The sequence below is a fragment of the Haliotis cracherodii genome, unplaced genomic scaffold, assembly GCF_022045235.1.
Source record: "Haliotis cracherodii isolate W230 unplaced genomic scaffold, xgHalCrac1.p SCAF_5, whole genome shotgun sequence".
NCBI lineage: Eukaryota > Metazoa > Mollusca > Gastropoda > Lepetellida > Haliotidae > Haliotis > Haliotis cracherodii.
In genome coordinates, this window is record NW_027266308.1 from 12783885 (window position 1) to 12797627 (window position 13743).

General features: G+C 41.1%; 1 protein-coding gene across 1 annotated transcript in view; it reads left to right on the top strand.

The window, feature by feature from the left end:
• The window catches only part of LOC139442577 (rab3 GTPase-activating protein non-catalytic subunit-like), a 39753-nt gene extending 26300 nt beyond the window's left edge, over positions 1–13453 (top strand). Inside the window, exons 28-34 of the mRNA XM_071223416.1 lie at positions 298–333; positions 1155–1229; positions 5467–5679; positions 6288–6377; positions 9188–9403; positions 9846–10004; positions 10707–13453. Coding sequence (XP_071079517.1) covers positions 298–333; positions 1155–1229; positions 5467–5679; positions 6288–6377; positions 9188–9403; positions 9846–10004; positions 10707–10874 — 957 coding nt within the window. The 3' untranslated portion in view covers positions 10875–13453. The remainder of the gene's footprint in view (positions 1–297; positions 334–1154; positions 1230–5466; positions 5680–6287; positions 6378–9187; positions 9404–9845; positions 10005–10706) is intronic.
• The last annotated feature ends 290 nt before the right edge of the window (positions 13454–13743 follow it).

Genomic DNA, 13743 nt, shown 5'->3' on the forward strand with positions numbered 1-13743 from the left:
ACATCAAGGATCTCGGGAATAATGTTAAATATCAATATTGATGTTATAACATCAGGGATCTCGGGATTAATGTTGACATCAATATTGAAACATCAAGGATCTCGGGAATAATGTTAAACATCAATATTGATGTTATAACATCAGGGATCTCGGGAATAATGTTAAACATCAATATTGAAACATCAGGGATCTCGGGAATAATGTTAAACATCAATATTGATGTTATAACAGCAGGGATGATGAAGATGTAAACTGATCATATCTGAAGTTGTATTATTCTTACTATGTACTTCACAGGTGGGAAAGGCACCGAAAGAAAGACTTTGTAGGAAGGTAAGGATGGCCCTGTGTCGGAACAGATCTTATGTTGAAGTTGTTATTGACCATTTGACTTTGGTCATACAGTCAGATTCTGGTGGTACCATATCTATAATTGAGAAACCATGGAAACCAAACTGTACAACTATCAAAGATGAATTAAAACGTAGATGAAGAAAAAATACTTTAAAGCTTAAAGTCTTAATAAAAGAAAATTTAGTTTCATGTAATTATTTTTAACATTGGAACATTTTATGATTAATAGTCTCAAGTATGAAAGAAAGTCTTACAAGATGTCATTAGTATGAGGGGGACAGAGTTGGTCAAATTAAACAAATAGATTGGTAAGGTCCTATTATTCAGTACTCAGGAATGAAATTCAAATTGACAAACAAAGAAAGTAATTTAGTGGGGGTAAGTGTATTCAGCGTCATGACAGTCGTCACTTGTTTGTAAACATAACAGTCATTCAGTTGCAAGTTCCAACTCCAAGCATAGTTGTGATCATCTATCACTGTGGGGAGTTTTGACTGGTGGCAGCGATAGTTTAGAGAGCTCCGCGAACGGGATATCGCGGTGAGGAAGTTGAGACAGAGAGTGATGCCAAGAAACGGTCCAGTGCCTGGCCACAGTTTGGCTGTGTGGTATTTTATTGCAGAAATCTGCCACTCAAGTCAGGGTTAGGTTTTGAGATATGGGTAATTGAGTCCATTGTTTTCTACCCTCTAAGGAGTATGAGTGCTTTGTGGGGTGAGGCCTAGTCGCTAAAGCCATCAGATGCAAAAATTATATGAGCAAGTGATTTTTATCTGAGACATTTTTCATATATCCATCAGGATGTTGGTATGAGTGACGCAACTTTGATCAGCTTCATGGAGAATGTAGCCGACTTGCTGCAGGTCGCAATGGATGTGAGTATATGTCTTCTTACCATCGTCGTGTTTAGGTCGCACTGGTGTAAACATCCTGTACTATAATGTATATTTCTGTCTATATCATGTATATTGACTAGGGGTGTCACGGTACACTTACCTCACATTTTGATACTACATATCATGACACCCATAATGGGATAATGAATTGGTGCCGCTTTTGCATGAAACTTTCCATCTGGTTCGGCAAATAGGAGATTGTTATCAACCAGTGTTAACTCCCCTTGTTTTTTTGGGGGGAATTGGCCTGATTTATTGAAAAATTTGAAATTGCTGTTTTATAAAAATTGATATTGAATCGATAATGGGTAGGTATATTGTGTATCGATTGTCAGGTGTATATTTACAATGCTATGATGTTTTTATGAATCGTGACATCCCTATCATTGTCTGTTCCTGTCTATATCGTGTTAAATTTATGTATATTTTTGTTGATACCATGTATGTTCATCTTGGTTGTCACTTCTTGGTTTCTTACTTCTAAAGAGCGTCCATTAGCTTCAGCCTCTCAATCATGCTGTTGCATCATGCAATCTGTCGACAATGATTGTCAGAAGTTTTAACGATAGCTAGCATAAAATTAGTTTCAACATTCTTACACAGCTAACTGTAGCTACATGTCACTTGCACTGGTATATCATTTCTCCTCCAATCCGATGAAAATCATATATTTAACTCCGATGTGATACCTCTCTAGGTGAAGATCTCACAAACTCTCCACAAGCTGGGAAACGTTCTAAACAGCCAGTCATTATCAAGGCTATGAATTCTCAGTATGTGTGAATTTCACATTCAGAACATATCCGATGTCTGTATATTGAAAACAAACTTAAATGGCCTGTCCTGAATGTAAACTATTAAAGCCACACCAATATGTTATGTTGCGTATGTGATACACCCTTTCATTTCTGAGTGCCGTGGCATCTACATCCAAAACGTTGTACTATCGAGGGTATATTTGTAATATCTTGTGTTTTTGTTTTTTATGATTGAAACTGTCAAATTGTGGTGGTAATGAAATGAAGCTGAATCCTTTTAAAAAGAAAGCTGACATCTGATTGGCTAAAAACCTGAGCTTCCTTCATTTTGATTGGGCAGTTACAGTTTGTGCCAGGCTCACTGATGCACCGTCCTATGAGGGTTGGCAAATCTTCACACAGAGGTTTCATGTCAGAAAAGATTTGATGTTAATGAGATTGTCTCCTACTCCAGTCAGAGGAAGATTTTTTTAATATAGAAAACTATTGTCTTTTAAGGATGGAGGAATATTCCGCTTTTTTCATGGGATGTTTATCAGAGATGCAGCATTAGTAAGATAAAAATTGTGCATCTTGCTTTTAATATTGTTTATAACATTCTTGTTTTTTTCTGTGTGAGCTTCTTCTTTCTCTCTTTCTTTTGCATTCATCTGTCAATATGAGTCATGTAATAGGCATTAATTTATATTTTGTTAATCATGTTGGGGCACTTGTGACCTAGTTGTCTTAGCCGTTGCAATTCACTACGCAGAGTTGCTTCCCTTAGGCATACAAGAAACCTATTATTATGGATTTGAATCACTGTTCACCCTGGTTATGCTAATAGGGTTGTCAACATCATACACATTAGTCTGGTCTTGTATAAGTTATTAATGCCGAGACCTGCATCACTTTGAGTTTTCCTCATACACCAAGCTGACACGCTGTGATATAACTGAGATATTGTTCAAAGCGGCGTTAAACCCAACTCACTCACTCACTCACTGTGCATCATTTTTAGAACGACTCTGAGATGCTGAAATTGGTTGAATGTACATGTATGTATAGACTTCAGTTTCCAGAGGCTCTGGTGATATACAATGGGTCTCGATGTGAGAGATTGTTTTGTACGTCACAGCATGTCTGGTGCGATGTGAGCATGTCACCTGATTAGAAAATGCATTAACTGAATGATCTGAGAGACAGTTGATAGACCATGGCATCATACTGATCAAATAATGGGTGCTGTTATAAATATAAATCAATACAGTAAACTGTCACAATCTGAGTAATATGGAACTGATGTAACCTAGCAGAAACTACTTAAAATAAGCTTGAAAGATCTCATGTATACTTCCTCAATGAACTATTACCAATAATTCCCCCAAAGTATTAGAGGGTTTCCCATTGTTTGGGTGTTTCCATAATCAAACATGTCTGCTAATCATTTGGCACTGTATACCGTATTCGACTTTTTAAGTGCCCAGGGCGCTCTCAAATTAGAAACAGGGGGCTCTTATTGGAATATTATTTTGTGAAAAATAACAAAGTTGAAAGATAATTTTCGTGGTTTATGCTGACAGCCTGAAATGTTTATATACGACAGATACATTTTATCAGAACTTAATTGCCCATAATTAAGGGTGCATATAGCATATAGTGCGTATTAGTATATAAGTCTTGTGTACATTGACAATCGAAAGGGGTGCCAATTGGGATTGTTCACTAGCCAATATATTAGCAAATATCGCTGTGGGTGCTTACTAGAGCGGGATGTTTATTACGTTGATTACGGTAATCTAATAATGGGGTGGTTCATTATTGTTAGATGGGGAAAGAATGTGCCATTTACCATGTTTACTTAAGTAACCATGGTAACTCTAACTTTGTCTTTATACCTGGTTTTATAATTTCCTCAGTGAGTGGAAACATTTCTGAAACTTCTGTTTTAAAGAATGATATATTTGATAAAAATATTATAACACTTTTGTGTTTCTGGATGGAAAGTATCCTTAGAAATACAGCAGCTAATAAGTAGTGTTAACTTGTACATGGATATTTGCCATGTGGAAGAGTTGGGAGGGAGGATATAAGTTTTTTCATTTTATATCTTTAGCAAATTATGATCTGTAAAACTATAACAGGTAAAATATACCAAATGACTTGTTTTTGCGATGCCCTCTGCAATCTGAAGTACGAAGAGATATCTTGAGGTCATAGTGACCACGTCTTAATTACCCTGTGATATCTTGACACATTATAAGTGGCATGGTGCTGCGTGTGCAAAGTCAAAATATGGTGCCATATTGAAACTTAAGTTCTAAATGACCGTTAGTAGCAGAGCTTTAAGATCAAAATCAGGGACTAAATATTGGCAGTGATATCTTTTGTTTTGTTAATAAACATGATAAATTTCACAAATTAGTCATTTAATTACTTATGGGAACCCTGAGAATCTGGTGTCGTAATATCTCTAGTCGACCATATTTCCCCCAAACAGTAATTCACTTCCAAACAAACAAGTTTTATCAGAGCAGTTGTTTGTTTTGTTGTCATGGTTATAGTTGGTATTAACTGTATGGAATGCTCTGTGCATGGTACATTAATCAGGCTAACATTAATAACGGTTGCTATGCAACTGTGACATAATGTGTGTGTTGTAGAAATACAGATATGGCAGTGACATCTAATAGAATGGCGTGTTACCTTCTTTATGATAAAAGGAATTTTTGGAACAGATTCACTTTGCAAACATAACAAATTAGCAAATGTGTTCCAAATATGTTTTATGAATTTCTTATGTACAGATAAAAAAAATATTTTTTTGTGAGTATCAGATATTTCATTCTTACTGGAATACTTTCTCACAAAACATTTGTTTAGTTAGCAATCAGTTGCGTATGAATCACGTGAATGTATCAACTGAAGTACCTTCATGATGGTATATGAAATCAATGGCCATTATCTTGCAAGCATGTTGTCAACATTACCAGCTAGGGGGGTTTAAGCAGGAAAAACAGTACATCTGAAGGCCAGACCACTGTAATACTTGCAGATAAGTGGAGAAAAGAATAAAAATAACCATCGTTTTTTAAATTAAAAAAATGAATGTAATTTCAAATAAATTACTGCATTGTGCCTATTGACACATTTTCTTGTATAAAAGACACAACAACCTTTTGGGGTTTATTTCTGGGAGGGGGTTGGAGAGGGAACGCTATTAATTCACTGCAGGTGAATCTTTGTTGGACAAAGCAGATGAGAACCAACAGTTAAGATGCCAATGTAAATTTAAATATGAGATTAGATTTTTTTAGACATGGTAATGCCATTGGAGTTGGGGATCTAATAAGAGGATAAATGAGACATGGGTCTGTAAACCAAATAAAACATTGGTCTGGTCTAATGATGAATCTCGATACTCCTGCACATTTCTACCACTACCACAACGTCAGTAAATTGTCCCATGCTCCCGCCAGGCCAACTGTGAGGCGAACGAGGTACCGGTGTTCAACCTAGAGCAGCTGTGGCAGCAGATTCGAGGGCCCGCGTCCCTGGTGGAGCTGGCCGTGGACCAGAAGGCCACCAACTACCACCTGGTCCGCCACCACTACCACCTCGCTGTCAGCATGCATGCCGTCATGCTGTTCAACATGAAGTCAGTCAAGGTCCTCTCTCTGTTCGATACAAAGGTAAGCTAATGCTTAAAGGTCTCTGCCATGTTAGCAGTGTTATAAGTGAAGCATGAAAGTCAAGATGTCATTGTCCTTGCCCTTATGTAAAAGTTGAAGATTTAGCTGGTTCCTAGATTCAAACTCTACAGGAGGCATGGGTGGCCCAGTTGTCTAAGGTGCTGCAATTTGCTGCGCAGAGTTGCATCCCGTGGGCATGCCAGACACCTATGTTCCTAACCTGTGCTTGTTGGTTTCACCAAAGTGGTAAATGTGTAAGACTTGCAGGACTCTCCCACTCAAACACTACAGGAGCAAACATTATGAACCCCCTTAATTTCGAATATTGGTTTGTGAATGAGTGATAGGGGATAAATTTACTGTGTTTTCAAAGTAGAAAAAAGGTTAAATTGAATTTGGAGCTGAACGGACAATGAAGGGTGCCCTGGGCTCTGTTGAACAAATCTATCTTAGCGCTAAGAGGATCGGAACTCCCCAACTTTAACATAGGCTTATGATCGCTTTGTGCAACTTGGCCCTGGTTCTCTTCATCATTACTGCTTGTACAAGCCCGGGAACTGATGCGATAGATGGGAGTGTCTTCATGTTGTGTTTATTGTGTTCATCAGGGACGGAACAGCTTCTTTAAGGATCTGCACTCCCATCCTCTGCTGCCAAACCAGAATGTTGATTCAGCACTTTCTGTTTCCAGGAGGACGGTGAGTAGTTTTATGTCAATTCCAATTGACTGGTTCTCAAAAAAATTGTTCATTGTCATATTGTTTTGAAGATTTACTTACATTGGTGATGTTTTCTTTGTGGTAACTTTGACAGACACAATTGAATATTTATATTGTTTTGGTACTCTTAATGCGCACATCTATACAATCCCCAGATTCAGGAGGGTGGGAGTGTTCCAGTCATCTAAGGCGCCACATATGAGTAAAATTTTCAAAGCAGTGTTAAATCCAACTCTCTCATTCAGATCCAGGGTGAATCGTTAGTGTGGCATATTTCTAGGTTTGTGAAGCCAGTCATAGGTTGGCATGGCCATACACATCAGGTATAATGACGTTTCTTCTCCATAATACTTGCAACCAAAATATATTGCTGATTTTGAGGTAAGATGCTCAAGGGCTAAGATGATTGAGGGAAAGACAGGGAAGCCACAAGAATGAACTGGTCCGCATCACTTCACCACGATGTAGCAGGGACGTGATGTCAGACAGGCTCCATGTCACATGGGATGCCATGTCTGCCATGAATTAGACCTTCGTCCACAGTTTAGAGATGCCATAGTTCCGCACATGCACTTGTGGAAAACAAGAGGCAACTTTGATGAAAGATACAGACAGTATGTAAACACTACCAGATAGCTACGACTTGTGTTGTAGTTGTTGGTTGGTTGGTTGGTTGGTTTGTTGGACTCAGCAATATTCCAGCTATATAATGGCGGTCTGTAAATAATCAAATCTGGACCAGACAATCCAGTGATTGATATCATGAGCATCGATCCACACAATTGGGATCGATGACATGCATCAACCAAGTCAGCGAGCCTGTGTTGTAGTTGTATGTTGTAGTTGTACGTGGTCCTGTGCTCAGCGTGCAGGTCATCACTGGTGGCAGAGTGTGGTGGAGGGGTGTGTACGTGGTCCTGTGCTCAGCGTGCAGGTCATCACTGGTGGCAGAGTGTGGTGGAGGGGTGTGTACGTGGTCCTGTGCTTAGCCTGCAGGTCATCACTGGTGGCAGAGTGTGGTGGAGGGGCGTGTACGTGGTCCTGTGCTTAGCCTGCAGGTCATCACTGGTGGCAGAGTGTCGTGGAGGGGTGTGTATGTGGTCCTGTGCTTAGCGTGCAGGTCATCACTGGTGGCAGAGTGTGGTGGAGGGATGTGTACGTGGTCCTGTGCTTAGCGTGCAGGTCATCACTGGTGGCAGAGTGTGGTGGAGGGATGTGTACGTGGTCCTGTGCTTAGCCTACAGGTCATCACTGGTGGCAGAGTGTGGTGGAGGGGTGTGTACGTGGTCCTGTGCTCAGCGTGCAGGTCATCACTGGTGGCAGAGTGTGGTGGAGGGGTGTGTATGTGGTCCTGTGCTCAGCCTGCAGGTCATCACTGGTGGCAGAGTGTGGTGGAGGGGCGTGTACGTGGTCCTGTGCTCAGCCTGCAGGTCATCACTGGTGGCAGAGTGTGGTGGAGGGGTGTGTATGTGGTCCTGTGCTCAGCCTGCAGGTCATCACTGGTGGCAGAGTGTGGTGGAGGGGTGTGTATGTGGTCCTGTGCTCAGCCTGCAGGTCATCACTGGTGGCAGAATGTGGTGGAGGGGTGTGTACGTGGTCCTGTGCTCAGCGTGCAGGTCATCACTGGTGGCAGAGTGTGGTGGAGGGGTGTGTACGTGGTCCTGTGCTCAGCGTGCAGGTCATCACTGGTGGCAGAGTGTGGTGGAGGGATGTGTACGTGGTCCTGTGCTCAGCCTGCAGGTCATCACTGGTGGCAGAGTGTGGTGGAGGGGTGTGTACGTGGTCCTGTGCTCAGCCTGCAGGTCATCACTGGTGGCAGAGTGTGGTGGAGGGATGTGTACGTGGTCCTGTGCTCAGCTTGCAGGTCATCACTGGTGGCAGTGTGGTGGAGGGATGTGTACGTGGTCCTGTGCTCAGCCTGCAGGTCATCACTGGTGGCAGAGTGTGGTGGAGGGGTGTGTACGTGGTCCTGTGCTCAGCCTGCAGGTCATCACTGGTGGCAGAGTGTGGTGGAGGGATGTGTACGTGGTCCTGTGCTCAGCTTGCAGGTCATCACTGGTGGCAGTGTGGTGGAGGGATGTGTACGTGGTCCTGTGCTCAGCCTGCAGGTCATCACTGGTGGCAGAGTGTGGTGGAGGGGTGTGGTGGAGGGGTGTGGTGGAGGGGTGTGGTGGCAGAGAGTGGTGGAGGGGTGTGGTGGAGGGGTGACCCTGTTCGACAGGTTCCACTCCTGAGTATGGGTGCCTGGTAGGATAATGATGCTTATGCACATGTAAACTTTGAGTGTGCTGCCTGTGTTATATACTCCCAAGGGAGCTGAGAATGCTGATTGGACTGCATACTGATCCATTGACCTGGGTCATGTGCTTTTAGCATCCTCCACCATGGTATTATTATACTCACAAGCCCTTTTGCATCGGTCCATTTGTGCAAGATGTCGTTTACGTAGCAGATCTTGAAAAACATACAATATTTCTTCACCATACGTGGTACAAAGATATATGTAGTGATGAACTGGTGCCTTTTGATAGTTTGGATTTTCAAGTCTCCAGAGCAGATCTTGAAAACCATACAATATTTCTTTACCACACATAGATAGGCCTAGGGGGGTTAACTTGAGTCTTTCTGTTGTTTCGGATTTTAAAAAAAAATAAAAAATTCGAGTTTCCATGGCAACCATATATGTATATATGACTACTTGACATATTCCAACAAGTATTTACCATTGTGGTGGATATAGATAACTTTGCCCTCTTGTTCTTGTTATTATTATAAGTGTTTTGTTGCAGTTTCTGTGCAAGGTGATATCAGAGGCCATTAGTACCCTGGAGAAGAGAGGCGAGGATGCCAGTGTCAGTCCCCGCCGACAACAGAAGACTGTCGCCTTCCGCTGGCCAGTGCTTGCTGTGGACCTGGGGAAGGACTTCGGCCTTGACATCGACTACCTCAAGCGGCACCACGTGTGTCAGCTCTACTCTGCCGGACGCGACAAGCTAGCTGAGGAGGTCTGTACACAGACTCACATTTCGGTTTACTGTTACCATAGTTACTCATAAGTACTGGACAAATATTTGCAAATGATGGTAGGCCTCAAACCAGCCAACTTTAATCAACCAGCCAAAGAAAGCAGGGGGTTGGGTAGTGCTCAAAGATGGCCGCAACACTGAGATATATTGCTCACAAACCCATAACACATTTCCCCCTCTACCATCTCACCCCGCGGATTCCGGGTTAGAACAGGTCCCCAGCATGTATGCTGGTCGTAAGAGGCGACAGAATAGATCAGTCTCAGTGACTTGGTTGATGACATCACACTCAGACTGAATGGATCGTTCACCACATGAATCGCTGGTCCAGACTTGATTATATTTAGGCCGCCATGATATACCTGGAATATTGCAAATTAAACTACAAACATCATTGTTACACCAACACTTTTCCCACCAGGTGCTGCTGACCGTCAATGACCACGAGCTGATGGGGTCACAGCTGTTGCCGATAGCGGGTCAGCGAGTGGCCTATTTCCTGTTCCGGTGCGACCAGCCAGGGACGGGGAAGATCATGTCGGACATGTCCCCCTCCCTGTCCACTTGGCTGAAGCAGCTGGTGAGTGACCTTTCGGGAGATTACATGATGGTAAGGCAATAGGGACTGTTTGTGTTTCTGTCATAGCCGACTAACTTCTCATTGCGCAGTGTGTGAGTTCTAATTTACTGCACCATAATTCATTGAACATTTTATTCCTGAAAACACCAGTTCTTGATGTGACACGTGTGGATTCAAATCACAACACAGTTGTAACTTGGAATATTTGCCGGACGTTAATGTAAGTTCATCATTATTTTGCTATATCATTAAGTAGCACATACAAATGATTTCAGTCATTTTACCTGATGATACATTGTATGTTGGGTTTCATTTGGGGGGATCTTCCACTTGACCTTGCTATGAACATACATATGATAAGAATTTGAAAGCTTCTGGAATGTTTCACAAAACCTCCAAGACCCCCAGGCAGGTTAAGAGTCTTCCAAGAATTTTTTTATTTTCATCTTGTGCATGTGATTTTTTTTCAAGGTTGAAATCATATGTACTACTCAAAAGAAGTTAAAGATCGCCTGATTCTGTCATATTACTGACAGATTAACTATAGTAATATGAAAGAATGGGTGATCCTTAACTTCTTTTGAGAAGTATATAACATTTATATGAATTCATTCTTTTCCTGCATTGGACACATGGTTAAACTGATTGTACAACAAAAACTGCTGATTGTATTTGGGACTTCAGAGAGTATCTTGTTTGCAGGACCCTGAGGAACTGGTCAGCCCTGATGCCCCCATGTCCGACACGGCCCTGCTACTAGAACACGTAGCCAATCAACTGCCGGAAGGTTACTCCGAGTACAATCTTGCAATCTCATTGGTGGAATTAGTACAATTGTTGTTATCCTTATCGTCCGAGACAAAGTGTTAAGTTTCTATTGGAGTGTTGGTGGACCTGTGGCTTTTGATTACGGAAAAATAATGTGATGTTTCTCCTCAGTTTGGTTTGGTTTGGTTCTTTTTCTAGGACATAGACTGATTGTCATCCAAAAGCACTAAAGATATTTTTCAATTTTGGTGATGCATAGAAGAATGTCCTGTCAAAATTTGCTTAAATCATGAAAATCCGAATGGCATTTGTCTCCACGGACCTTATCCATGCAGCAGTTCAGAATTTCCTATTGATTACAATCTGCAATGTATGGCAGAGAAACTACTGAAAATTATGTAGAGCAAATGTACTGACTGTGAGTCAGCTTGCAAATTTAGCCATTGGGACCAGAAGGCTCAGCTGAATAACAACCCTGCATTAACTCTTATCTCCACTGATCATGATGCCAAATGCTAGGTTTGGGCCAGCAGATTCTACATCTTGGCCCACCTTTGCGGCTCTGAATGTTAGTTTGAAGCAGCCAATAGCTGTAGAATCTGATCACATGATCTTCCACCTGCATTAACGTTGTTAGCTTTTACCAGCTTGTCTTTCATCAGTGTTCAACTTGTGATAATATAAGAACGATAGTGTCCTGTCTTTTACATGTCGTCGTCGTTGGTGTTGTCTGTTCAAGCCCTGTATATGCAAGACATAATCAGCAGCAGGAGGAAAAGATTTCCACTTTATTCATTGGCCGAGAAGTGGTCACATGTCATTCATTAGATAATAAAACCATTACGGTATAATGTGTATCCCCTCCGTGATATTGTGCAAATATTATAGGAATATGCCAAATAAATATACTACTCAAAAGAAGTTACCTAACACATGATTTTTTCCATATGACTTACTAACCTGTAATGGTTGGTGGTATTGCCACAAACATCCTTCCAATTGTTGGTGTTCTTTAATTTGTTTTGAGTAGTATACATACTGATAGACAGGCAATCTCATTAAGGTCAGATCTTTCACTCTGATATGCCATAGAGACCTCTCTGTGTGAAGCTCTGAGGACACTTCCATCGGAAGTCGCATTACTTGAACCCAAGCAAACTTTGACCGCCCAATCGAAATAAAGGATCGAGCCAATGGGTTTTGGAGGCAAACAGATGACAGCTTTCCAAAGCAGTTCTTTACTGCCTCAATTTGGAAATTTCGACATTAGCAAAAATAACGCATACAGATCACAAACATACCCTTGATACTACAACCTTTGGGTGTAGATGCCATGGTGCTCAGAAACAGCAGGATGAGTAAATTATCAACAACGGAACATGGCTTTATGTAATTGCATTTGGAACTCCATGATCATATTCGTTTTCAAGATACAGAATTTGAATATGCTTGTCTGAATGCTCCGTTCCCTTGTACCACAAATTAGAACCTTCACATGAAGAGTCTTAGAGACCTATTAAGGTGTTCTATCTTCAAGACGGGGTATCAGAGTGAAAGATGTAATTTTTATGACATTGGTAAGCAGGTAGAAATATATAAAAATCTGTACTTGTACATAAAATACATACTTTTTAACTTTTGATAGGGATAATAACTTCTGTAAGATATATTTAAATACACACTTGACATATTATGAGAGATTTGTTGTGTGTCATGGAAAGAAAAATAAAACCCCATCAAATGTGGAATAGTACCGGTACATATGTACCCGGGCACTTAAGGGTAATGAATGGGAGTAAGAAACATGTGCAATATTTGTATTGATGCAATCTCATTAAAATCATATCTTAGTTCTCGCTGCCGCTAAACAAAGATCTGAGGATATTCCATTACGAGTCACGTCAGACCGGCATTGCGTGAACTCTGACTGACCAATGGAATGACCAATCACAAGGCAGCTTTCTCGTGCTTTACGGCACTAATTTCAAATTGGCGACTACGCTTCGAAACATATTTTGACAAATTCCCGATTACAAATTTGAAACCTGAACAAAAGAACATTCTGGAATGGCCAATAGATGGTCTAGATTGTATGGATTCAGTATTTAAACCCGTAACTATCGTTCGGAGTTAAAGTTTTCGAAGTTACATGATTAAAAATCACATTCCGACTGTCACTTTCATAATCTGGTAAGCAGTGCTCTGATTGGTCGGATGAAAGGTCGTTCTGACGTGACCCCTAATAGGATGTCCTCAGATCTTTGTTTAGCGGTAGCGAGAACTGAGGTCTGATTTTAATGAGATTGGCATTGATAGTGATTATCAGGAAATGATGTATGTATAAAGTCCTCTACATGTTAGATATGTTGGGTCTGATGTTGTTAAGATACAGTACTAGTGCATTCTATATGTACAATGCATTAAGGCTGTGCCCAGGAATAACTTGATTGGTCTGTTCTGTAGTCTCTGATGGGATGGTATCAAGCCTGTGGTCTGTAAATGAAACTTTATTGTGAAATGTTATCAATTTCATTTTATTGTAAAGATGTTGTGATAAAGTTTATTCTATGTGCTTTGTTATATGTGTCATTCTCATGTAGTGCTTTTGATTTTTTAATTCTATGCAAACTTTATCTGATGCTCATTGTAAATACACTGGTTTGTCTATTCTGAATAAAATAAGGTGCTTAATAATTTATTTTGTTGGCTTGTTATTTTATATTTCTGATTTGTCACTTACACTTTCATCAGGGGCGGTCGGATAGCCTAGTGGTTAAAGCGTTCGCTCGTCACGCCGAAGACCCGGGTTCGATTCCCGACATGGGTACAATGTGTGAAGCCCATTTGTGGTGTCCCCCGCCGTGATATTGCTGGAATATTGCTAAAAGCGGCGTAAAACCATACTCACTCACTCACTAATCTGTCATCAGTATGGATGGTGGAAAGCTTGATCTATGAAACAACAACAATT